This window comes from Tenrec ecaudatus, chromosome 1 (assembly GCF_050624435.1).
Source record: "Tenrec ecaudatus isolate mTenEca1 chromosome 1, mTenEca1.hap1, whole genome shotgun sequence".
NCBI lineage: Eukaryota > Metazoa > Chordata > Mammalia > Afrosoricida > Tenrecidae > Tenrec > Tenrec ecaudatus.
Window position 1 is genome coordinate 56,051,107 of NC_134530.1, and position 26,789 is coordinate 56,077,895.

The 26,789-nt window shown below is 49.1% G+C and overlaps 1 protein-coding gene and 1 non-coding gene across 3 annotated transcripts in view; one reads left to right on the forward strand and one right to left on the reverse strand.

The window, feature by feature from the left end:
• SYNC (syncoilin, intermediate filament protein) overlaps positions 1 to 12,787 on the reverse strand; it is a 20,913-nt gene extending 8,126 nt beyond the window's left edge. Inside the window, exons 1-4 of one of the 2 annotated variants that reach the window (XM_075553677.1) lie at positions 12,558 to 12,785; positions 6,706 to 7,882; positions 942 to 1,066; positions 740 to 813 (exon numbers count right to left, since the gene is read on the reverse strand). In XM_075553677.1, coding sequence (XP_075409792.1) covers positions 740 to 813; positions 942 to 1,066; positions 6,706 to 7,882; positions 12,558 to 12,619 — 1,438 coding nt within the window. In that variant the 5' untranslated portion in view covers positions 12,620 to 12,785. Of the gene's footprint in view, positions 1 to 739; positions 814 to 941; positions 1,067 to 6,705; positions 7,883 to 12,557 lie in introns of both variants that reach the window. The other variant, XM_075553679.1, reaches the window with a different exon arrangement.
• A 10,585-nt stretch (positions 12,788 to 23,372) lies between these two features.
• Positions 23,373 to 23,479, forward strand: LOC142438164 (U6 spliceosomal RNA). The gene has a single exon (XR_012782592.1). It is a non-coding gene; the product is annotated as a U6 spliceosomal RNA (small nuclear RNA).
• Positions 23,480 to 26,789: the final 3,310 nt, after the last annotated feature.

Genomic DNA, 26,789 nt, shown 5'->3' on the forward strand with positions numbered 1-26,789 from the left:
TAAGATTGTCATTTCCCAAACATGTAAATCAGTATGTCTGGATAAAGCATAATAAAAGAAAATCTAAGTAAGTTAGGAAAAGCATCAGTTAATGACAGTTACTTGTGAGTTTGTATCGGAGATGTAAGGTTAACTGGGAAATTAAAAATAAAGTTGACGGGTGTCTGTCTAGTAATGACAGCTCAACACAGACTTTTATTCTTGTGTTTAAAGTGGCCTTTAAAAGTACCAAGAACATGAGAGGGTGTTTATTGGTAAAACACGGGGGAGGGATCAACTGGATAGATGGAGACCGCGTTTTGATACTCTGTGAAAGGCAATGTGAACATGGCATCAAAGGGATGGTATCCAGTGCTTCTCTGGATAAAAACAGCCTTCAGGTTTGCCAGCCACTCCTGCCCCAGATGACAGCCATTACATATTTCATATTAGATGTGTTGTTGGCTTCATATGAATCAGTTGACTGCCCTTACCCGTAAACATCGTCATAATCTGAACTCTGATAACAAAACTTTGCCATTTTAAGAAAGCCATGTGAACAGCAATCGGGGTGGAAATGAGTGGAAAGGCACAGCAATAGAGTTCCGGGGGTAATTAAAAGCATGTGTTGAGTCTTATTTGAAGTCGAAGCATTTCAAATAACCCCTACATCATCTGACATTTTGATGTGTCGTTAGATAACACGTGCTCCAAGAGACATGCGTGTGAGTGAGAAAAGCACTCCCACCCCAGGGGTCACCTTGAGACGGTGCCTCTAGTCCACCTGTCTGAGAAGTAGCCTCAGCTTGTTCCAGGCTCTTGAGAAGCATAGCCCTTTAAAGACAAAGAGAGCCGTTTCCATTGTTGCTTGGGAGAGTACCATTTGATAGTCATTTCCTCCCTACCATCTCCCCCGCCCCCTCCACCAGTTAGAACTGAGATGGGTGGCCGCAAAGACTGACTTGTAGGTTGACAACTCCTCGGCGAGGCTGCTCCTTAGCCGTTCTATCTCCTTGTTCTTCTGCTCCTGGAGCTGCACCCCACTCCTCAACTGCCTCTGCCGTTCCTCCATTTCCTCCAGCTGCTCCTAAAGGAGAGGGTGGGGACATTTCTGAGGAGCCAGACCAAGTGTGACATTTGTTGGGTGTCTGGTAAAGTGCTTCCTTTGGGCAGAGGAGGATTACCCGCTTCTAAAAGTTTCCTTTTAAATCTTACTGTTAACTGGTGAAGAGAGAGACGTTTCACAGTCAACATTTCATACACATTTTGTTTCCTGTTGCACGCCCCTCGGTGTTCCATTACTTGTCCCCTTCCCTCTGCCACCTTTCCAGTCATCTTTCTTCCTGACTCTGAACAGATGCTTCCCTTTGCTTTTAAATGGTTGGTGATTCTAGCACGGGTGACATTAGTTCCAGGCCTGAAAGGTGACTAAGGACTAAGGACCATGGAGGGGGCGTGGTTATAAGGCACTTCCTAGCACATTGCATTTTAACATCCGCAGCAATATTGAAGCTGCTGTTTGACAGGTTGGGAGACCAGTTCGAAGAGGTTGTGTGCAAGGTGATGCTGCTTTGGGAGCTGTGGCCTGAAAGGACTCTTGTCAGACACAGCTTTTCAGTAGAATGCATATTCACAACCAGAACAAGAAATGGTACTGGGAAGACTTTTATGTCAGTGAGACGCCCCTCTCTGAGGGGTTCAGAACATGAGTGGAAAGTCCCTTGCTGTCTCTGAAGCTCCCCTGTGTGTGCCAGCTGGTCTTAGATGAACGTATCGCTTGGTGCCAGGGTCCTAACACTGGCTTGTGTTGACGGGAGACACCATGTGTGTGGAAGCAATTTTTTTTAACATAGGCACATAAAGACTTTGTTAGGAAAGATGATGACTGTCATGTAGCCATTTCCTGCGCCCTTTATCCACAAAGACTGGGAACCTGTTCAAAGGGTCTCAAAAGACAGCACTCTGCTCAGAAGCCTTCCTCCAATTAACTCATTCTGCCAAGACCAGGCTGTGATGCCCATTATTAATGCCTGAGGGATGAACTAAGGAGGATGGCAGCAAGTCAGTCTCTGCCTTAACTGCTAGCTGGCATGAATCTTTCAGGGAGTTACAAGCTGGGGATCGGAAAGCATAAGGGACTTTCAAAAGTTCATGGGATCTCGGCATTCCATTTTTCGATGGCCTTTTGTAAAAAGCCCCTTTGTATGTTAAAGGCACAGTGACTTCGCCGCTTGGTTTTGAGGACTAAGGAATCCATTCTGGGCTAATAATTAGAGGACCTAAGGCATTGGTTCTGAGTCACTGTTGGTACTGTTGTGCCTGTGGTACATCAGCTACAGTGTGTGGTAGCCAGCTGAGTCAGCTCTGATCACCCTGATAAAAATGCTGGGAAGTTTCAGTGCCCAGAAGAGATGAGACCTCACCACTTATGTATATACAACATACCTCTCTATGCCCCAATTTCCCAAACCTCACCACCTAGCACACTTACTAACTTGGTGAGCCACCTAAATGCCTGCTCAAGAAGGCTGTGTGTGCTCTCTGGAATTGGTTAGGTCTGGCAGGGTGGACACATCACTGGAATGAGGTCAGGAATGCTATGTTAGACATAACATTCCTGCTACTTAATTCTACATAGCACTGGTAGATTAACATTCTCAAAATCTTTCAAAGGTGGTTAGACCCTCACTTGACCCCTAACCCCCTGCTCTTGCATATAAATTTGTCCCCTAGCCTGTACTGTCACTAGCCACTGAGCCCTTAATGTGTGGCTAGCCCAAATGGAGATATGCCAAGTATAAAATGCATGGCAGGTGTTTAAGACATAGCACACAACATTGTGATGAATCTCAAGTAATAGTTTTTAATTGGTGGGTTAAATAAAGTACGCAGGATGAAGGTATTGGGTATTGCCCGCTCACAGATGGCACCAGTGTTTGCATGATCATTTGTGTCACCATCAGCATGCTGACCGAAGCTGCCCAGGACACACTTTCATCAGCAGAATTGAAAAATAAATTAAAATAAACTAATGTCTTAAAAAGGATGAAGGGAGCTAGTTTAAAGGAAATAGGGAAGACAAAACCCCTATCAGGAAAAAAGTGCTCCAAGTGGTCTTTAACAAATGTACCTGGTCATAAAGTAAGACCAGTCTCACAGATAACCCCATCTACTTGCATTGATCAACAGGGCAACACCTTACACCTAGTAGAACCTGCAGCTAGGACATTTAGGGGGAAGGGGCATTAAACAATAAAGTACATGAAAATTACATCTCACCTGTTTGTACATTTTTTTAATGTGGCTGCTAGGAATCCAAAGGGACCTTTGTATTGAAGGTTTGTCCTGACCAAGGGCAGAGCTGACGGCTCCTGCCGCCTCTCACTGAGACAGGCTGCTCTGGCTCCACCCACCATCCTAGGACCTGTGCATGTTGGAGTTCTGTGTCTCCAGCATCATTCAAATCATCAGGCCTTCATCTCATCTCGTTTTTATTGGGATTTAATACATCTATCATTCCATGTTTCAGTTACTCTCGACCACTTGTTGGCACTATTCCTAACACGTTTCTCCCAGAGACAAAAAGAAGTCTCCACTGCCAAGAAGGGAAACGAACAGTAATGCAGTGAGGGTGACAGGTGCCATGGAAGTGCTGAGGAGAATGTCATGGCATCCATATCCCGGGAGACTCCAGGAAGAAATGAAACCGAGTCATAAGGGATGAGTAGGAGTTTGTAATAAAAAGGGCAACGGAGAGTTCAAGTCATGTGCACAGGCCTGGGATGAATGGGAAATGTGACTCGTTAGAACTGCAAGGGACTTGGGATGACTAAGGAAGTGAAAGAAGGGAAGACACTTAACATCTGCTTCTGTATGGGGGGAGACTTGAGAAAGTTCGTTGAAGACAATTGAAAGATAATAGGATTCTATGGATTTTTTTGAAGCTCCCTTGAATTGTCACTTTCATATCTAACTTCCCATCAGTGTGTAGATTCCGTGTTTAGGATGTCCGTTGCCATACACGAAATGCTGCTCATATCCCCTTGTTAAGCCACTCATCTCAAGCTAAAATCCTTGGGATCATTCTCAGCAAATTCCTCACTCCATTATAACCAGCCACCAGATCCTGTTGGTTTTACCCCCAAAATCTTAACATCGTCTTTATTTCACGTCTGTAGTGTTTCCAAGCTCTCGATCCACATCCCACACTGCCGTCTAATGGTATGTACCTGTGCACCAGGCATTGTGTAAACTCGGCTTTTCACACCTTGACTTGTTCATTCCTTGCAACAACGCTGTGCGGGGATCACGCTAGTATTGATCCCATCATGCCCGGGAGGGAGCTGAGCCACGGAGGTTACATGAACCTGCCCAGTTAATTTCCCTGGAAGTGGCAGGGCCATGATTTGCCGGAGCTGATAGGCTATGGTTCATGTTCTTAAATAATGTTCCCTTTCTTAGGATGTATATAGGGGAGCTTAAGAACGTTTGTGGGAAAATGGAAAAGATCAGGGAATTTTTTCATGTGCCTTCGAAGCCCCCTCTGCGTGTGCGTGCCTGTGTACCTGGACACGTACATAGAAGTGCTCAGACGGCGTTAGCTATTAGTAAGAAATGTCCCGTTTCCTCAGGCAGGGGCAGTGGTGGCGTCCTCATTTCTTATTCCTACAACTGTAACAGCCTGTCACATTGAGGTGTACTCATGATTTCATTGCTTCCAATGGGCTTTTCACATTGTAACACCTCTTAGATCGGGATGCGTCATCGTAAACCAACGGGGCTTAGATTTTAAAAATAGACTGCAGACTTTTTGAGGGCAGGAAGCCCCACCTTTCTTGTCTATGTTTAGTCAACATGTAAGCTCACTGCTCCGCACCTAGCAGCTTATCTGTTTTAGGAGTGAATCCGCGATGGTGATGAAAGGCAGAGTTTGCACATGGTAGGAGTGGAGTACGGCCTAAGGGCTAAATGGGCACCCCCGAAAAGCAATCAAATCAAATGCCAGAGGTCCCCTCTGGCCAACAGTTAGAAAGCCATTTCAGCCACACTGCCTTCTTTGGACCTAGATTTCTACATTGATGGTGGTACAGCAATAGGATCCGCTGATAGGAAGAATGGGTGTCATACGATGCTGCTGGAATGGAAAACAAACCCAGCGCCTTGGTGAACATCGTTCCGGGAAAGTGACTTTCAGCTACAACTCCTCGGGCACTGTCAGAAAACTAACCCAGAGCGTTTGCTGCTGACAGCGCCATCCTGAAATCTCAGCATCCTCGCCAACTTCTTCCCTCCCCGACTCGTCCATTCCACTGCCAAGTTTATTCTTTGCACACTTCCCCTTCTATGCCCACTGCCATCACTAACTCGTACCTACAATTGCTTCCTGATTAATGACCAAGCTCCTTAGTCTCCTACCTTTAGTGTTGTCCCTTTACGTGCCTCCACGTTGCTCATTGTCTGAGCATGCTCTGTTCCTGCACCTGCAGGAAGCCTTTGCTCCCTCTGGTTCGGGGCGTCACTGTGCCTCCAGTTCTGCACTGCCCAAGAGGAAGCTCCTGACCACGTGTGGCTGTTTAACACTTCGGCTGTTGCTCGCACGGAGGCAGGCTACTCGTATAAAATACCAGATCTCAAAGAATTAGTACCCCCAGAAATGAGTAACTCTTAATGTTAGGGTTCTCTTCAGATCTGGGAGACCTGATGGTGTAGTTGGGTGCTAGCTGCAAGGTCAGCAGTTCGAAACCACCAGCTGGTGGGACTTGCTACTCCAGGAAGGGGTGGAAGTCTCAGCGACTGGGGCAGTTCTACACCGTCCTGTTGGGTCCCCATGAGTCAGAATTGACTCGATGGCAAGTGAGCTTGGTTTGTATTTTAGATTCGCTGTGTTATATAAAATACATTAAACATATATGGCGTTCGAATTTTCATAGCTCATGCAATAGAAGGGTTGATAAATTTTCAACAAGGGATGTGTACAGATGTAGCAGAATCTTAAAGTAGACCTAAGTTTTTTGTCTTTTTAAGTTTATCCAAAGGAATGCATGTTTCAAAGGGCAAATACTTTTCTAAAAACCCCTACACCATAGCCTTCTCTCATGCCCAGCAGCGTAAATGCAGTTCAGCACTTCTGAGGCATGGGTGGCAGAAAATAACACAGATAAATGGAGCTTATCCCCTCCCTCCTGAAAGCTCAAAGTCTGGGCAAAACAGACGCAATTGTTTATTCCTTTAGTGTTTATATCCTCCTCTGTTCTAAAAAGGGATTAGAAAGGGCTCACACTGAATCAGAAATACCTTGACAAATGCACAAGTAAGGATAACAGGGAATATGGCTTTCATTCCAATTGTAGGACTAGAAAACGAGAGGAGGGGCGGAATGGGTACTCTAGCCTCATCCCCACCGCTCTCTGGACCCTGTGAGATCCAGTCAGAATTGGAAAGTGGTGCCGTGGAATGAGAACAGGTCTTTGGCACTGGTCGGCCAAGGTTCCAGGTAGTCCGGTTCTTAGCTATAGAAAACGCTGCTGTAGGTGGTTTATGGGCTTCCTGTGAGGATCCAGTGAGCTAGCCGGTAAGAAAGTGCTGGGGGAACGTGGATACTTTTCCAGCCCTAGCGCACACAGGAATGAATGAATGAATGGAAGGTGAGCGCACGGCCCCAAAGACTTCCCATCCTCCCCTTCTCCAAGCGAAGAGACCCGATTTCCCTTCCGGCCACGGGCCTACCTTGTACTGCTGCACCTCCTCGTCTCGCTTTTGCCTCACAAGTGTCAGCTGATCCTCCAAGTTCCTTTTTTGCAACTGGAGCTGCTGGGCCTCCGCCTGCAGGGGTCTCAGGGCCGCCTTCATCTCCTGGATCTCCGCCTGGGTTTTCTGGAGGGCTTTGGCTCCCGCTGCTTTCCTTTCCAGGAGCCGGAGCAGCTGAGGCTCATACTCTTCCTCCAGGCCCTGCCGGCTTTCCGCCAGAAGGTTCTCAAACTGGGTGGAGAGCCGCCTGCTCTCCTGGAGAAAGTGCCCATCCCTCTGGCGCGGGGGCGCTTCTAGTTGCTGTTGCAAGTGCTCTTTCTGCTTCTGACAGGCATCCCTGGTCTGGGCCAGTTCTTCGGAGAGCTGGGATGCCCGGGCAGTCAGGGCTTCCCGGAAATCGGCAAACTGGGCCACGTCCTGCCGGTGGCACTCCAGCTGGTACTGGTAGGCCACGCATTCCTTGGTGACCTTGAAGAGCTTCTGCTTGACCAGCCGGATCTCCTCCCGCAGCCCGTCCCGCTCCAGCTCAGCCTGGGCGTGCAGTTTGTAGGCGGCCAGGATGTCCTGATGGACTTGCTGCACCTCTTGCAGGGCCGGCTCCCGGAGCAACACCAGCTCGTGGATGAGCCGATCCCGCTCCTCCTCCAGCTGGGCCACAGCCTGCACGCACTGCTGGAAGCGCCCCTCTAGCCACTCCAGGTCCTCGATGCTCAGGGCCTCCTCGGGGCTGGGGCCAGCACTGAGGCTCTCGTCCGGGTGGGAGCTCTCTTCCCTTGGGATAACCTCTCCCATGTCTCCCACCTGCTCTGGGGGTGTGGCCGGTGCTGGTGTCGCCAGCTCTTCCACACACTGTCTGTCATCTGGCTGCCCAGTCTCAGCCACATATAGTGTCTCTTCTGGTTTCCCTGGCTCCTCCGCACACAGCGCCTCATCTGGCTGCAGAGTCTCCTCAATATACAGCATCTCCTCTGGCTCTTCGGGCTCTTCCACAAACAGTGTTTCCTCAAAGACACCTGGGTCTCCCAGGTAGAGAATGTCCTCTAGGTTCAAGGTCCCCTCCAAAGAGAGAGTCAGCTCTGGGTTCAAGGTCTCTGCCTCCTTTGGGCGACTGGAGTTCTCTCCCTGAAGAGGAGACATGGCCTCTGCTTTTGTTTCCCTGAGAGAGAGAGAATAGAGTGAGAGGGAGGGCACCCCAGTTCCCACGGTGGTTCACAACTGGACGCTAGGCCTCAGGGACTCAGGTCTCACAGGGCAATGTGTGCTGCCTCGCCCCCTCCATGCAGTCTACTGCTCACATCCTAACAGCATTCCCACAGTGCCGATGGCTGTTGTGGTTAGGTGCTGTTGGGTCATTTCAGATTCATAGCCGCCATTCCCCCGCCCCCTGCCCCAGCCCCCCGGGTACAACAGAAGGGAACACTGCCTGACCCTGCACCATCTGCACGGTTGTTCGTCTGTTTTCCCCCATTGCTGCAACCACTGTGTCGACCCAACTTGTCAAGGGCCTTCCTCTATTGCTACACCCGAGGCACCGCTGCTGGTCCTCTGGCATAAGATTCTGATGTGGAGAGAAGGAAGACCTGTACTATTTTTTATAAATCATTTTATTGGGGGCTCACACAACTCTTATCACAATCCATACATACATCAATTGTGTAAAGCACATTTGTGCATTCATTGCCCTCATCACTCTCAAAACATTTGCTTTCCACGTAAACACCCCTGGCATCAACTCCTCCCTCCCCCCTCCCTCATGAACCCTTGATAATGTATAAATTATTCTTTTGTTATATCTTGCCCTGTCCCACGTCTCCCTTCACCCACAAGACCTGCACTTTTTACCGAAGGACTTGGTCCCTGCTCCTAACATCCTGTAAGTCAGTCAGTCAGTCCAACACCATTTCCATGTGAGTTTGTCACATACTTCACCACGGGAACTGGCTTCCTGTGCTCTTCTGTTGTCATACACGCCGTTTTCCAGTGTCCTCCTGAGTCACTTCTTTTGAACCTGCATGTCCAGATTGTCACTGCCCCTTGGGGATGAGCATTGAAAGCAGGGAAGTGTCTGGACACTATTACTACTGAGGACGCCAAGATTCTCGTAGCATAAAGAGCTGTTCCCAACACTCGCTTGATGCATGCTGACCCTGTCACATGAACAGTGGCTCATCTAGCCTACTGATGACTTTTTGAATTCAGATTCTGTAAGTCCAGCTAATAAGTGTCTTGACCCAGCTGTTTGCCTGCCTACTCAGCTCCTTTGGGGGATGCTCTCCTGATTCCTGGGTCGAGCAGCTTCAGTCTTTCTTGTTTCTAGTGCATTGTACCCACTTGGAGTCACTGAGCTGTCCTTTGAAAATATGAAATACCATAGAAATAATAATAAATTGCACTAACAATGGGATTACTATATGTGGGTAATGCCAAAAGTATTTCTACAAAATCTTAGAAATCATTATTAAATAAAAATATCAAAATGTAAAGCTATTATTTCTCAACAGAAGTGGCATTTACTGTTTCTAAACCTCCTCCAAACACTTCTACGCTTTTTGGTTTACACCACATCATGATGGCAGTTTGGGCATTCTCAATGGTGCTCCTTATAAATGTGCGTAGAGTTTGGGGAACAAAAAGATGGAGCAGGATCAGGGCTGTAGGGTGGATGGGGCACGGTTTCCCAGTGAACTTCTAGGACAGCCCTGCTCCTCGTGAAGGAGGAGCCAGGGGCATTGTCCTGATGGAAAGCATCTTTTCTCCAATGCGGTTTTCCATGTTCTCAAAACCCCTTCATAAACCCCCACGATTGTCCCGTTTGTGTCCAGAGAAACAATTCTGCCCCTTTGGAGCCCCACCAACCAGTCGGCATCACCTTTTGAGTTGACTCCTTGAATTTAACTCCCCAGCAGCTCCCCTCTGAGTCATGCTTTTGACTGTACATGTTTCCGAAGGCACCTTGTAAGGAGACTTTTTAAAAGTTTTTAAAAAAAATTTTTAAAGCTCAATGTCATCGTCGGTTCTGACTCATAGCAACCTGAGCTAAAATACCATAACTATGTTACTGAGAGGACTTGTCTGCAGCCATCCACTGTTCAGAGACATATTTAAATATGCTCCACTTGGCGTGATCCTATGTGTATAGGAACTGGACCCTAGTAACCTAGTAGTGAGTCAGTTGTTACTAACTCGTTTTAGCAACTCAACTGCACATAACAGTTCTGTGCGGTAACTGCAATCTGAGCCCTGTTTTACAGATCAAGAAACTAAAGGCAAGAGAGATTAAGTCAGTTACTCAAGGAAACGGAATAGTGTGCAACAGTTCTGAAATAGTACATTTTAAGTGTTGCTATTAAAACTGTTTTGGGATATAAATGACAACTGAAAAAAACCCTGTGTTTAACTAAGAATCTGATCTATCTATAAAAGGCCTACTTGTGCCCAGGTCTTAAGGTTTATTTTAACTCCAAATCCCAATAGACATAGTTTGTATTGTAAACTCTTGTGTACGCACTCTGCCCTCCTCTCTAGCGCCTCGGGAATCCCTTGCTGGCTTTGCTGTATGCCACATTAGTCCCTCTAGAAACCCAGAACCTGAAAACCCAAAAGTGAGGCTGCAGCAGGCCTCCAGATATCAATGGCCTATTCCCGCCCAGCACCTGTGCCCCAGGGGGTTTTCAATGCCTGTGGCCTTTCAGAAACAGATTCCTAAGCCTGTCTTCTGAGGTACCTCTAGGTAACTGCCAAGCTTCTGGTTCAGAGCCAAGCGCTGCTGTTTGTGCAACTCAAGAGACCCACTCAAGAGGTGGATGAGAATCCCTTATCCATCTATCTGACAGACGAAGGGCTCACAGCACAGACAAACTGAAGAATTCCCTCAGAGCTCCACAGCTTGCAAGCCATAGAGGTAGGACAAGGCCGGCAGCGTGCTCTTTCATACCACAACAGTGTTACTCTCCTCCCAGAGTAGGCAAGAGGTCTAACCAAAAAACCAAGCTCAATACCACCAAGTCAGTTCCCACCAAGAGCAACCCTATAGAACAGGGTAGAACCGCCCTGTGGTTTCCAAAGCTACAAATCTTCATAGGAGCAGTGCGGGGGGAGGGGCGGGGCGGGGACCAGAAAGCCTCATCTTTCTCCCTTGGAGCAGTTGGTGAGTTTAAATCTCAGCCCTTGTGGTAGTTAGTAACGTGACACATGACTCTACCGGAGCAGCGCTCCCTAGGCAGGGGTCGAAGGGATAAAATAGCCACAGCTAGCAGAGCAGCATTCAACATCTATTAAACCACTCCCTAGGGAACACGAAGGGGGGCGCCGTGGTGGTGCAGTGGGGTGCGTGCTGGGTGCTAGCAGAAAGTGGGCACTTCCGACCTGCTAAGCCACGTCACAGGGCAAAAGATGAGCAGTGTGCTGCCATCAAGATCCACAGCCCAGGGACCCCGTGGAGCAGTTCTCCCCCTGCCCTGGGGGCCACGGAGAGACCACCACGCCAGGGGGCTAGCAAATACCCACTAGTCCTTCAGGCCCTAGTCACACTCCATCTCCTGTGGGAAGTGTTTGCCATAAGCGCCTGCCTGCTTGGCGCCCTGGCATGGCGCTGCAAGCTTTCTGATTTCCATGTGCCCTGTCTGGCTGCCCTGTGGGGCTTCTCCTGAGAAGAGCAGTTCATTGGGTTCCACATCCCAGGGGAGTGGGGCTCTGGGGAAGGCGGGCAGTGGGCAGAAATAGACTTAAGGTCCAAGAAGGAAGCAAGCCCAAGGTCGAGCGGCAAAGCTGGGAGTAGAACCCAGGCCTCTGGACTTCCAGGCAGTGCTGTTGCCACACCTCAAGCTGCCTCCGTGCCAGGCCCTCTGGCTAGCTGCTGCCCTCTCTCAACCACTTGGCGCTAGGGAGCTGGGAAAGCAGCAGAGCCTAGGAGGCCTGCAGGAAAGGAAGCAAGCTCAACAGGGGCCCTGGACCTCAGACTCCCTCTGTCCCCAGCCTGGCCTTCAGGGCTGTGGCCGGCAGTGTGTGTGACACTGTGCAGGCATGCATCTGCGCGTGTCTCTGCATACCTGTATGCATGTACTGTACTTCCAGTGAGCTTCTGTGTAAGACTGCTCAGCTTTGTGCTCAGGTGTGACTGTGAAGTGTGTGTGTGTGTGTGTGTGTGTGTGTGTACACAAGCACACACACACACACAGGTATTTGCAACTCTGCCTGTTTGCTGAGTCCCAGGGCCAGTCTGACTCAGGGCCAATAGACTCCCATTCATTTCAAACCCCTCAGCCACAGGTCCCTCTGACCAGACATAAACTGAGAGGGTAGGGGGATGAGGGAGAGCCTCTCCCAACCAGGCCCCACCCTACCCCCATGATTAGGGGTAAAGGAACCTCCTGGACCCTCCATCCTGCGCCCAGGAAGGAGAGAAGCAAGCTGCTGGACACTCTTAACTTCCAGCTGGCCCAGGCCCAACCTTGCACCAAGTGGCTTCCGCACAGCCGAGTTCAGCGGCTGGAGACCTCCATCCCTGGTGACCCAGAAAAGGAGATGGCCTTAGACCCCAGGGTGCCAAATAGCAGTTAATGCCCACCGACCTGAAAAGGTTAATTTCCCCACTGCCCAGGGGAGGGGGAGAGTATTATAAAAAGCCGCTGACTAATGGAGGAGCCTCACCCCCCAGGTCTACAGACAGCCCCCACTCCCATCGCTGGGGCGGTTCTGCCGAAGCCCCAGTCCAGTCTGCCGGGACCACTACTCACTAGCCAGGAGCAAGCTGCTCTCGATCCAGAGGGAAGGGGATCTGCCCAGCGCCCCCTCCCCAAAGGGGCGGCGACACGGGCTCTAGACGGTCCTACCTCGCGGCCTGGGCGGCGCTGTCCCCGTCCCCGCCGCGGCGCCCGGGCTCCGGGCTGGCCATGGCTGGCTGCGCGACCCCGGCCGGGCTGGGCGGCCGCGTTATTAATAGCCGACCCCGCCGGCCGCTCGCTCCCGCCGCACTGGCAGCTGCAGCCGACACCGGATCCCGGCCGCGGGCACGGGCGCACCCACTTGGCCGGGCTTCCAGCCTCGGGAGGAGGGAGCGGGCCCCGGGGGGCGGGGAGAGGCCGCCCCGGCCGCGACCAGCCCAGAGGGGGGGTGGGGCAGTCGAGCGGCCGGTCCCCCAGCAGCCGGCCTGAGAGCTGGCCGAACCTTCTGCTCTCCGCCCTTCCTCGCCAGGGCCCCGGTGTTCCGATCGAGAAATGGGGCAGCCCCTACAGAACCCCTTCCCGGGTCGGGCCGGCCGTGGGGGCAGGGTGGGGCGGGGGCAGTGGGGCGCCACGGCCCCGGCCCCCTCGCCCGCTTGCAAGTGTTGCCCAATGCCCCCCGCCGCGCGGACGCCCCCCCCGGCTCCCCACCGCGCAGCACGCGTCCCTGGGTGGCCGGGCGCCGGGCCGCAGCTGTCGGGGAGGGGGCAGAGGGAGGGGCTGGGAGGGATTTCAGCCTGCAGGGGTGAGTCCATATTTAACCCGACTTTGCGCCCCCACCCGCAGAGGCTTCCCCTGGCCCCACCTGTCACCTCCACCCAGCTCCAGGGGCAGCCCCACCCCCAGGTCCTCTGCGCTTCAGTGCTAGAACCTTCCTGCGGGGGCGGGGGGAAGAGCTCCCCAGACCCGCCCTGAGCTTCCCTCCTCTGACTGTGCTTTTCCACCAAGCCCCTCCGCCAGGGCCAGGGCGGCTTTGACTCCATGGCCGAGGAATGCGGGGCGCTGTCTCCAGCGGAGGGGCCGGCGGAGTTCACGTGACCAGCCCTTGAGCGCAGGGGTGGGGAGCGAAGTGGTGTGACAGGGTGCTGGGTGGGTTTCGGTGTTGGGGTCAGTGTTGGGCTGGGTGGTAAAAGCATGTGGTCCAGCATGGGGGTGGGGGGGATGTGTGGACTTGTGTCCGCATGTGACCCTGTGATGATTGGTACATGCCTGTGCTGGGCAAGTGTAGGCGGGGTCTCAGAAAGTTCATAGAATTAAAACATGGCAAGATTTTTCTACAAACCCTTGTGAAGGCCCCTCATGTAAGTGCTTGCATGGTCATGAGGCAGGTGGTTTGATATGTGGTCATCGTGGCCCCTGTGGAGTGCCTGTGTGTGCGTGGCTGTGTTTAGGGGATATGTGTATTGTGGTCATGTGTGTGATGGTATGTTCACAGGGTTGTAAGTCTGGGTACATAAGAGAAACCAATCCACAGAAACTCATGTATAAGACAGAGTTTTATGTAAAGGGTAACTGCACATCAAGAAAACATCCCAACCCAGTGCTGCCCAAGCCCGCAAGCCCAACATTAACCCATATGTCCAACACCAATCCACAAAGTCCTCCTCCATCTCACAAAACATACGCAATGATGCCGACTACGGGGGCAAAGTTGAATCAGTGAATGTGTAAGCATCTCAGGACTGGCAGGGGTCTCCACCCGGCTGCTCCAGCACCCACGGCTGCATCCGGGTAGGTCCATGTGGTTTCTCCTCGGGGAAGTATTGCAGGAAGTGAGGCTTGCCAGCTAAAGCGGGGAACTGGCTAAGGCAGAGGCACCCTGGTCCGACTATCAGAAAGCAAGAGACCCGAGAACTGGATAGGTGAGGCTCACGGAGCCATTGATCCCTCTGCCCTTCAGTTAACCCCACATGTGTTTATCGGCCAGGCTGGCACAATAAACTTGAACTATCTCACAGGGTGAGTGTGAGTGTCTGTGTGTGCGCGTGTTGTGGCTGTGTTTACGAAGCCTGTGTGGTCACATGTATGGTTTACAAGAACTTCAAAAATTCCGTAGAAAAATTCCATTTTCTTTGAACTTTGTGAAGCGCCTTCATAGGATCGCAGACCGAGTGTGCGCTGGTGGCTGTGCCCTTGCAGCATTGTGTGTGCGTGTGCTTGGTTGTGTGTTTGTTTTTCAATCATTTTATTGGGGCTCATACAGCACTTACCACCCCTCCTTTGTGTCCAGCACTTTTGTACGTCATTATTTTCAAAATATTTTCTTTTTACTTGAGTCCTTGGTATCAGCTCCTCATTTTTCCCCTCCCTCCCTCACGAACCCTTGATAAATTATAAATAATTATTATTTTCATACCTTGCATCATCTGCTTTCTCCCTTCACCCACTTCACTGTTGTCCGTCCCCCTGGGAGAGGGTTATATGTAGGTCATTGTTATTGGTTCCCCCTTTCTCCTCCCACCTTCGCCTTCCACTTCTGGTATCGCTACTCTCATTATTGGTCATGAGGGGATTATCTGTCCTGCATTCCCTGTGTTTCCAGCTTTTATCTGTACCTGCGTACATGCTCTGGTCTAGCCGGGTTTGTAAGGTAGAATTGGGATCATGATAGTGGGGCGGGGAGCATTAAAGAACTAGAGAAAAGTTGTATGTCTCATCGGTGCCATACTGCACCCTGACTGGCTCGTCTCTTCCTTGTGACCCTTCTGTAAGGGGATGTCCAATTGTCTTCAGATGGGCTTTGGGTCTCCACTCTGCCCTCCCCCTCATTCACATTGATATGAAACTTTGTTCTGGGTCTTTGATACGTGATACCTGATCCCATCGACACCTCGTGATCATACAGGCTGGTGTGTTTCTTGCATGTGGGCTTTGTGTATGTGTGTGTGTGTGTGTGTGTTCTTACTGCGTGTACAGAACATGCATGAGAGTAAATCAAAACAGTATTGCTAAAAAAAGAAGAAAGTACTTCTGATAGGATCCAAACCCAGGCCATGTGCCCTCTGTGGATCTCTGCAGACAAGTTCTCTCAGTAATACTCTCATTCCCCCTGCTACTGAGTGGACTCCGACTCAGCGTGACCCTGCACAGGCTCCCCAAAGCTCTCCATCTTTCTGGGAGCAGACAGCCTCAACTTTCTCCCATGGAGAAACTTTCTCTCAGGGACCGGTAGGGCGCCTTAAGAAACAGTGTCTTATCAAAACAGTGGCTACTGGGCGGAAACGTGGGGCCAGCTTTTCCAAGGTGAGAGAGGTCAACTCAGAAGGTTAAAATGACTACTCGCAGCATTCGTAAGGGGATCGTCTTTTTTTTTCTTTAGGTTTTTTCTTTTTTTCCCTATCATTCCATACAAAAGCAATAGAAACATAACAGTAAAAAGTTTACAAGTAAGTGTATGAACAAACAATCTATACCGTGTCGTTTACAACAATTTTACATGGTAATAAACTGCTAGAGAGTACAAAGCCCTCTACATCCCTCCCGTTTGCCTTCACTCCAGCTTAGAGGGTGAGGCGCCCACGCAGCGAGCACTGGGTACAAGCCCCGGATTCAGACGGCACGTGCCACAACCGCCTGCCAAGCCAGTAGTACTGCTGAGCCTCGGTCTAACAAAAAGCCCGGAATCAAGTTTCCATGACACCAAAGGTCCCCAACCTGACAACGCTTAATTAGTCAGGTGCTCGTTGACTCCAGCCTGGTCAAGTGGCTCCAGTGACCCCCAAAGCCAGCCTGCTCCACCAGTGGGGATGGCACACACACAACCCCCGGGGGACCCATCCAAGCCCCAGGGTGTGGTGGCCCTGGGGACACACAGATCTCAGTGAGGTGTCAAGATTGCGTCAAGTTTCCAGCTTTCTTGGCGTTTGTTCCCTTCACAATTTGAAGCACGCAGCTAAAACAACTCTTTCCACACAAAACGACGCCACACGACTAAGGTCTGAAGCACGCAAGAGCAGCAACACCGAGAAGGCCGGGTCTGTGCTCAAATTCACAGGCGACATCAGATCCCATTTTAAGTGGGACGGCTCAGGCTCTAACCACTGAACACCACTCCTGGTTACTTCAACACTGAGGAGGGAGTGGGCAGTGGAGTCCAGGGCGATTCCATGCGGCTGCATGGTGAAGCAGTCACACTGTTGCTCCCACAGTTAGAGCTGCAGCTTCGGCCTCAGCTCAGGCAGAGGTCCTGAAGGCTGAGATCCCGCCACCCAACAGCTGCCCAGGACACCTCACCCAGTGTGGGCCTAGGTAAGTGTACTGCAGGAAGGGAGTTCAAGGTCCCGTTTCCAAGGCCCATAGGGTCATCTTGAGAGATTTCTCTCAAGGACATAGGATAACCACAGACGTTTATTAAGACTTTTTAAGACGATGGGAAACTGCCCTGGTGAGAAAACGGCCAGGAACGTCACCGTGAGGACCTTTCCTCCATCAGGATCATATACCTGCTCCTCCCTCCAGGGTGGCAAGGGCTGTCCTATAGGAATTTCACTGGGAAGCCTTACCCCATCCACCCTGCAGCTCTGACCTTGCCCTTGCGGCTTCTTTTTGTTCCCTGAACTCAAAGCGCCATGAATGGGCACACGATTCCAGGCTCCGAGGGTATCAGAACCTCCATTTTGACATGGAATCAACCAAGGTGTGTGGGATTCTTGGAGGAGGGGTAGAGAGATGGAAACACCACTTTCAGAAAGGTATGGAGGCGAAGCACTGGGCTGGAAGATAGACTAACTTGACCATTTTGTTTACTAATGACGTCTATGACTTTGTAGCGATACTTTTTGACTTCCCCTCAGCTACACTGATGTGGGTGGATGGCTGCCTGTGGGTGACTGGGGACTGGCCTATGTGGTTCCCCGGGAGCAACAGTGTGTGTGTGTGTGTGTGTGTGTGAGAGAGAGAGAGAGAGAGAGAGAGAGAGACTGGGGACTGGGTTCTGAGCACAAGGTCCCCATCCACGTGCTCCCCTCTGGCTATGCTGGCTGTAACTGTATATTTATATAGTTCTCCCTAATGCAAGGGGGTGGCAGACGAAGACCAAGACTGCCAAATGCAGCCTTGTAAGGTACGAATGAGAAAAAGCCCGGTTTGGGAGGCTGCTGGTCATTTTCTGACTTAGCCCAGAAATATTCCAGGGGAGGAGGCTGGCGCAGTCCTCTCTGCGGCTCACTTGACAGCTGCTGCCAGTCAGAGGAGCAGTGGGTGGGGGCAAGCGCAGTACTGTTTGCTGTGGGTACTAGGCAACAGGCAGGAAGGGTGGCATTCGGAAGGGCTGTTCCTCCCCTCCAGCCCACAGCCAGGAGCTGGGCCTGCGCAGTCCCCCTTGTAAAGGGAAACTGAGGCACAGGGAGGCAGACAGACATAACTGAGAGGACAAGGGAGAGCAGAAGCAGAAATAGCTGTATTAGGGGGAGCTCAGGAGGAGGTTCCTTGACCCAGGCCAACAGTGCTGGCAGTTGGGGCCTCTGTGGGGGGTGAGGAATGTGTGGCAATTGTGGCAGTTAGCACCTGGGGTCTGGAAACTCCGAGCAGTGCCTCTTCTTGTGGCTTTCTTTGAACGCGGAGCATCTGGTGTCACTGGTTATCTGGCTCTGGTGGTAATTTCCCGCTGCTGACATTGGGATGTGCAGGGAAGCACGTGCAGGGCTCAGACCTGCGTCAGCTCAGTCCAAACACCCATAGGCCTTTCTTTAGGTGGAAACACCGAACCCCCCAAACCAGTTGCCATCAATTCTGACTCCTGGTGACCCCATGTGAGTCCAAGTAGAACCACTTTGGAAAGAGTATGTATGCGTGCTGCTCTATAGGGCTTTCAGGGGCTCATCTTTTATTTTATTAGAAAATAAGAAAGTGAGTCAAGAAGTATCACTACAAAATCACAGGAAACAGTATTAAACAAAAATACCAAAGTGTGTTCTAAAACTTATTGTGATGATTGTACAGAAAAAAAGAAAAGAAAGAAAGAAACCTCACTGCTGACTCCCCGTGACCCTATAGCACAGGGTCTGTGAGTTTCTGCTCTTGTGAGTTGCTGAGACTATAACTCTTTATGGGAGTAAAAAGTCCCATCTGTCTTCCGAGGAGCAGCTGGTGGTATCGAACAGCTGACCTTTTGGATCACACCCCAATACTTCACCACTGCACCACCAGCACTCTTAATGTACAATTCTTAATTTGATTGAACTACTGAAATGGATGACATGTGAATTATATTTCAATAAAACTGTTTAAGAGGCCTAACCCTAACCCTAGGCCTAACACTAACACTAACCCTAGACCTAAACCTAACCCTAATCCTAACCCTAACCCTAACCCTAGGCCTAACCCTAACCCTAAAAAAAAAAAAAAAGAGGAAAAAAACCCTTTAAAATAAAAATTTTTGGACAAGTTTTTTATAAAGTCAAAAGGTGAAGTTATTGTTTCTTCACATAGCCTCCAGCTAGGTCTGTACTCTTGTGAACCGGTGTCTCCATCTCTTTAACCCTTTCCAGAAGTTTCTGAGCCCTTCACTTTAGATCACATAAAAATGGTGGCCTCCAAGATAGGCGGGATAAACAATTTGGAGCAGAAACAACAGGACCTATAGTTCCTGGGAAGACACGGGAGAAGGGGAGGAGGAGAAAGGAAAGGGGAGGTGTCAACCAGTCCGGGTACAAGGGAACAACAAATGGGCTAAAATCATGGAGAGAAGGACATAGGAGGCCTGGTGGGGCTTGATCAAGGGCAATGTAGCCATGAGGAATTCCTGAAATCCAAATGGAGGCTGAGCATGAGAGTGGGCCAAGAGGAAAGTAAAAGGAAATAGAGGAAAGAACTAGGAGACAAAGGGCATTTATAGAGGTCTAAATACAGGCATGTACATATGTAAATACATTTTTATAGAACAATAGGGAAATAGATCTATGAATTTATATTTATATGTTAAGTATTAAGGTAGCAGATGGACATTGGGCCTCAACTCAAGTACTCCCTCAATGCAAGAACATATCAGGTTGACATGAAATTGTGTAATTACTACAGAGGGTCACTGGTTGTGTTTCTCTAGACAATCCAAGCTAACCCAGCACATAGTAATGGAACCCACGTAGCGATAATTTTTTACTTACCCTCACAGATTGTTCGGCCTTTCTTTCAAGACACCTCTGAGGAGACCTCTCACCTTTTGGGTTAGCAGCTGAGCATGTTAACCAGTCGCCCCACTTGGGAACTCCACTGACTCCTTCAGGATCCCAGACTCTCCTCCACCTCCTGGCCTTTGTTCTTGAGGTTGGTCCCCGCTGCCTAGAACACCCTTTCTAGGTCTTCACATTGTGGCTTTTACTCCCTATACCTGCCTTCAGGTCTCAGCTCAGACGTCTTCTTCTCAGCCAGGCATCCCTGGCGTCCTCTCCCCAACCCACTTACCCACTGTCTTCACAGCATTTGTCACAATCTACAGTGGAAGTGTGTCTATTACATTCTCATCCCTCTGTCCCCCCACACACACACACACATTAGGATGGTTGCTGCCTGGAGTCCAGCTCAGGGTGTGGATTCCAGACTCTTGGATACAGGGACAACATTAAGGAAAAAGCACTGTCGCTGGTAGATTTGTACGCATGGTGACCTCGTAGGACAGAGTAGAATTACACCATATGTCTTTTTGTTTTACTTTAATACTTTTCTATTGACATATAATTCACATATTATGCAATTCAATGGTTTAAACATAGGAAAGAGAATTGTGCACAGGTCTGTCTAAGTAAGATAGGTTGGATGAACAATCTGGAGGAGAAAACAATGGGACTGACAGTTCCAGGGGACATGGGAGAGGGGGAGGTGGAGGATATGTAGTGGTGTTAACAAACCCAGGGACAAGGGAACAACAAGTGATCCAAATCGGTGGTGAGGAGGGTGTGAGAGGCCTGGTAAGGTGTGATCAAGGGTAATGTAATTCCGAGAGGAATTACTGAAACCAAAATGAAGGTTGAGCATGATAGTGGGACAAGAGGAAAGTAAAAGAAAATAGAGGAAAGAACCAGGAGGCAAAGGGCATTTATAAAGGTCTAAATAAAGGCATGTACATATGTAAATATATTTATATATGAGGATGGGGAATAGATCTAAGTGAAATATGTTTATAGGTTTAGTATTAAGGTAGCAGGTGTACATTGGGCCTCTACTCAAGTACTCCCTCAATGAAAGAAAACTTTGTTCTATTAAACTGGCAGTCCCTCATGCTCACCTTCCTGACATGATCGCTGAAGACAAATGGGTGCATTAGCAAATGTGGTGAAGAAAGTTGATGGTGCCAGTCTATCAAAAGATATAGCATCTGGGATCTTAAAGGCTTGAAGGTAAACAAGCAGTCTTCTAGCTCAAAAGCAATGATGCCCTCATAGAAGAAGCACACCAGCCTGGGTGATCATGAGGTGTCAAAGGAATCAGGTATCATGAATCAAAGAACCAAAAAAATCAAATCATTGTGAATGAGGGGGAGTGCAGAGTGGGGACCCAGGGCCCATCTGTAGGCATTTGGACATCCCCTTGAAGAAGGGCCACGGGGAGGAGACGAGCCAGCCAGGGTGCAGTGTAGCAATGATGAAACATACAACTTTCCTCTAGTTCCTAAATGCTTCCTCCCCCACCACCACTATCATGATCCCAATTCTACCTTACAAATCTGGCTAGACCAGAGGATGTACACCCATACAGATAGTAACTGGAAACACAAGGAATCCAGGACAGATGATCCCTTCAGGATCAGTGCTGAGAGTGGTGATACTAGGAGGGTAGAGGGAAGGTACGGTGGAAAGGGGGAACTGGTTACAAGGATCTACATATAACCTCTTCCCTGGGGGATGGACAACAGAAAAGTGGGTGAAGGGAGATGTCGGACAGTGTAAGATATGACAAAATAATAATAATTTCTAAATTATCAAGGGTTCATGAGGGAGGGGGAGGGGAAAATGAGATGCTGATACCAAGGGCTCAAGTAGAAAGCAAATGCTTTGAGAATAATGTTGGCCACAAACGTACAAATGTGCTTGACACGATGGATGGATGGATGGATGGATGGATGGATGGATGGATGGGTTGTGATAAGAGTTGTACGAGCCCCCAATAAAATGATAAAAAAAGAATTGTGCAAATACCACTACAATCAATTTAAAGACATTTTCTTCTTTCTTGAACTCATTATTATTTGCTCCCTATTTTCTCCCAACCTCCCCTGCCATAATCCAAGGAACTATTAATCCAATCCCTATCTCTATAGATTTATCTATCCTGGATTTCATATAAAGAAAAACATACACACAAAATGATGATAACAAAAATCATAACAAAACAGGGAAAAACCTCAGTAGAGAAGGGAGCAGAAAAGATTTAAAACTGGCCCAAATTTCAAATGGGTATAAAGGGAGAACGAATGATAAGGTCTTTGATTTTAACCTAACGACGTCTGACCTTTCCAGGGCAGCCTGTTCCCACGTCCCTGGACAATGGCCACAGGGAGGGCATGGAGACCTCACCCAGGTGGGGACCCTGCAAATGGATTTTGGCCTCTCAGGGTCATCCTCAATCTGAGTTCTCAGAATTTAATCTCTAGTACTATTCCCTCCTCTGGTCTTGAGTTTTATTCATTACAATCCTTATATCATTCAGGCTGGTCTGCTTCTTCCATGCTGACTCAGCTGCCACCTCATTTAGATGACTGCTTGTTTTAAGATCCTAGACACTATTTTTGGGGTAGCCAGCCACCATCTGATTTCTTCAGCACACTTTGCTATAGCACCCATGCCTTCAGTACCTCTTCATGAGGGTGAGTATTGAGTAGGGCTGTGTCCGAAGAACTCACCATTCTTAAATTAGAGTTATGATTAAGTGGGAGCTCAAAATCCATTCATAGATCTATGGTCTACATCGGTCCCTGGTTCACTTTATAGGCCTCATCTCATTTTACTGGGGGACATTACAAATCATCCCTGTGGGGTACATGGTAATTCTAGCCAATGGAATGGAATTTTAAATCCTCTTGCATAGTGGAAATAGACATGTACAGACTAAAATACACGAATTGTTGACTTATACACATTAAAGATTTAGATGACTGGACAATATTTACATAAACAATGAGGGTTGAAGGTAGGGCAAAACTTTCGATAATGCTCACCCAGAAAGGCAAAATTATGCCTGCTGGGCTAAGAAATGTTATTTTTGAAAAAGCGAAGAAAGTATGAAAATATTAAATATATGTTGGTCTGAGTTGTCATTTACTGAACACCCCAAAGCAAGAGATTTCAACCCAAATCCAGCGACTTCTAAATACCTAAGCTTGACATTATCTGCTTCCCACATTCGGGCGCTTGAGCACTAAGTCAAGGGGAATGTTTCCCTTCCTTTAATCTGCCACAGGCGCGTTTGGGTGAAGTCCAGGGTGCTTAGTGGAATTTCCACATTGGATCCTCTGGTACGGATTCTGAAGGCTATTGTTCATCTTCAAAGGAGAGTCCAAAGTTCTGGTTGTCTAAGCACTTGGCCTGGGTCCTTAAGGGCTGGATAGAAATTAAGTTAAAAAAAGAAAGAAATTAAGTCAAATGTGCTCAGTTAGGAGCATAACACTTACGTGTCCTCCCAGTGGGAGTCCATATCAGTAATGGTCAGCCTTTTCCCAAGTGGCCGGTTGCCCCACATGACTTATAGGAGAAGTGAAGTCACCTTCTCTGAGACAGACACATCTGTCCCCCAAACCTGCCCACACGCCTCCGGACTTGAATTCCCATTAAGGTCCACTAAGTCCCTGTGTAGGAGTGTTGGTTGATTTGGAATGACTGTACAACTATGTTTATGTCAGAAACAGAGTGGTCTTCTCCCTCTCCCTGCCACATGAGAAGCTGACCCCAGCTGAGGTGAAGCCTCCTCTTGTATGGTTTTAAGATATACAAACGAGTGCTTGCTTCGGCAGCACATATACTAAAATTGGAACGATACAGAGAAGATTAGCATGGCCCCTGCGCAAGGATGACACGCAAATTCGTGAAGCGTTCCATATTAAAAAAAAAAAAAAGATATACAAACGAGATGCACAAGTATGGTTCGTGACCATGAGGCAAGCACGTAACCGGGTTGCTCAGGAAACCACATTAGAAGATTGTCAGATATGAGAACAGATGCCTGCCTTTGGCTTGGTGTTTATCCTTATGGGATTAGACTCTGACATTCTTTGTCCCTTTGTGATGGACTAACTTTACTCAACGTAATGGTTTCCAGGTCCATCCATGTCCTGAGATGGTTCATGGTTTCATCGCTGTTTTTGAGGGGTGCATAGTACCCCACTATGTGTATGTTCCCGAGTCTCTCTCTGTGTTCTACTGATGGGGTTTGGGCTGTCTCCAGATTCTAGCCATTGTGAGCTGTACTGGGATGAACATGGGAGAGCACATGTCTAAACGGGTATAGCTGGGTCATTCCATATCGTTTCTAAGGCTGTACATATTTTCTTTACTTTTCATTGCTGTGTTAGTCTGGGCACTTTAGAGAAACAAATCCACAGAAACTCATGTATAAGAGAGAGTTTTATATAAAAGGTAAGTGCACATCAAGAAAACATCCCAACCCAGTGCTGCCCAAGCCCACAAGTCCAACATTACCCCATATGTCCAACACCAATCCACAAAGTCCTCCTCCATTTCACAAAACACATGCAATGACCGACTGCAGGAGGAAAGCCGAATCAGTGAGTGTGTAAGCATCTCAACGCTGGCAGGGGTCTCCACACAACTGCTCCAGCACCCAGGGCTGCATCAGGGTAGATTCACGTGGCTTCTCCTCAGGGATGTCTTGTAGGAAATGAGCCTTGCCAGCTGAATTAGGGAACTGGCTAAGGCAGCTGCACCCTGGCCCAAACAGCAAAGAGGAAGAGACCCAAGAACCATAAAGGTGAGGTTCACCGAACCATTTATCTCTCCATCCTTCAGTTAATCCCGCGTGTGTTCATCAGCCAGGTTGGCACAATAAACCTTAATTATCTCAGAAGTAGACCACCTCTTCCTTCTTCCTAGTCAGTTCTTCGTCTGGAAGCTCAGCTGAAACCTGTTCACCCTCAGGTGACCCTGCTGGTATCGGCAATCCTAGTAGCACAACGTCCGGTCTCACAGCAAGCAGGCAGCTGAGTGGGGCACCTACGCACAGATCGCCGTTAGGGCAGCGTTGTGTGTAGCCAGTCTCTGCCTCTGCTGCCTTTTAACATTTGCGAGGCCGCCAGTGTCTCCGCCTGCTCGCGTCCTTTTAGGCTGCCCTTCCTCTTGCTCTGTCTTGGAGGTTGGACCTGCACACTTTTCTGTTAGCAGTGGCACCGTAAAGGTTGGTGAGAATAATGGTACCTGAAAAACGTAGTATAAAATGAAAGAAGTATGGTTCCCCCAGGCCAATCCAGGCCACATCCGATGGCTGCAGTGTGCCAGAGGCACAGACATGGTTGACATCTGGGTAAGACAGTCAAGTGAGTGAGGCCACGGGACTCAGTTCACTCAGCAAACCTTGGCACTCGGTCTGTGTTACTGTGTTGGGCAAAAGGTATCTGTTAGCCCTGCCCCCCTCCTGCAAAGCACACACCGTATAGAGGGGGCTGAACTGTCTCCTGGGGAGATGGTCATACCCAGAGAATTATTGTGTGAGAGGCACTGAGAACCAGTGGGAGACCATGACTCTACCGGAGCCAGCTCTGTGGACACAGCCGCCCGGGCATGAAAAAGACGGGGAAGGGTGTTCCCGAGACAGGCATAGACTCTTGACTTTGAAAGGCAGTCCTGGCCACCCTCTCCCAACCCCTCTGAAGAGCCATGAAGAGAGAAGTCCATGGACTGGCTTCTCTTCACTTAGCTGAACTCTTGGGGGGGTTCTCTGCCCTGTGTCTTGGGGGCTGGCTTCTGTTACCAGTCTTACCTGGCCCATTGCCTGTGGCTTCAGGTGGCGTTTGGCCAGTTAGAGACATTAGCAAGGATCAGAAAGAGGGAGAAGATTGAAGTCAGGAGAGGGATTGGCCCTGCCCCACTAAGATGTTGTCAGTTTCTATGTTGCTTCACAAGAGCCCCAGGTCCTATTTGGTGTGTGGCCTCCCATGGGTGTGGCTGTGCTAGGTTTGGTGACAAGGCTTCCTCTCTTTGTCCCTTCAGGCCCGGGAGTGGAAATGCTACCTTGCAGCCCTTTCAAGCCCTAGAGCAGTGGTTCTCAAGCTGTAGGTCGGGACCCCTTAGGGAGTCAAACGACCCTTTCACAGGGGTCGCCCAAGACCACCTGAAAACATATTTCCAATGGTCTTAGGAACCGAGACACCGCTCCTCTATCCGTCTACAGGCAAATACATCTACCTATGAGTACCTGGCATGAAGACTGTTACCCATGCTACACCATGCTTCAAGACAAAATGCCATTGATTTGTCTTTAGAAAGAAATATTTCAAAAGACTATTTTAAAATATTCTAAAGCTGATTGTGGTGATAATTGTACAACTCTTCTTGACATAACAAGCTATGAAACTACATGATATGTGAATTATATGTATGTAATAAAATAAAACTTGAAAATTAAAAAAGAAGAAATAGTTCACAATATATAATGACATATTGTTTTGTGATTAATCACTATGCTTTAATAATGTTCGGTTTGTAACAATGAAAAATACATCCTGCATATCAGATATTTACATGACGATTCATAAGAGTAGCAAAATGACAGTTATGAAGCAGCAATGACAATCATGTTATGGTTGGGGGTCACCACCACATGAGGAATGGTATGAAAGGGTCGCAGCATGAGGAAGGTTGAGAACCACTGCCCTAGAGCATGCACACCTTCATTAAACCTCCTCTGGGAAACCAGTGAGCGAGCAGGGCCCCAATCCAAGGCGTCGGTCTCAGTACTACTCCCTCCTAGCTGGGGGACAGTGTCTTAGTTACCTTCATTTCCTATCCTAGTCTCTCATCCTTTTTGCTCGCTGGGTATGAGGTTAACAATGCTCACTGCCATTGGATCAATGTGGACTCCTAGACAGGGTGGAACGACCCCGTGAGTTTCTGAGACTGACTATTTAGGGGAGTAGACAGTCCAGTGTTTCTCCTGAGGAGCGGCTGGTGCTTTCAAAGCAAGGGCTTTGTGGATCACAGTCCAGTGTGTACCTACTTTGTCACCAGGGCTCCAGCTTGTACAAAGTTAGAAGCCTGAATTCAGGGCACTGCCTCCCAGAGTAGGCTTTCTCCCTGTGGGCTCTGGAGGAAAGCCCCGTCTCTCAGCTTCTGCTACTTGCTTCCGGTTCTTTTGTGATCTCATCTGACTCACCTCTCCTCTGCTCCCTCCTTTGCTCTGTTT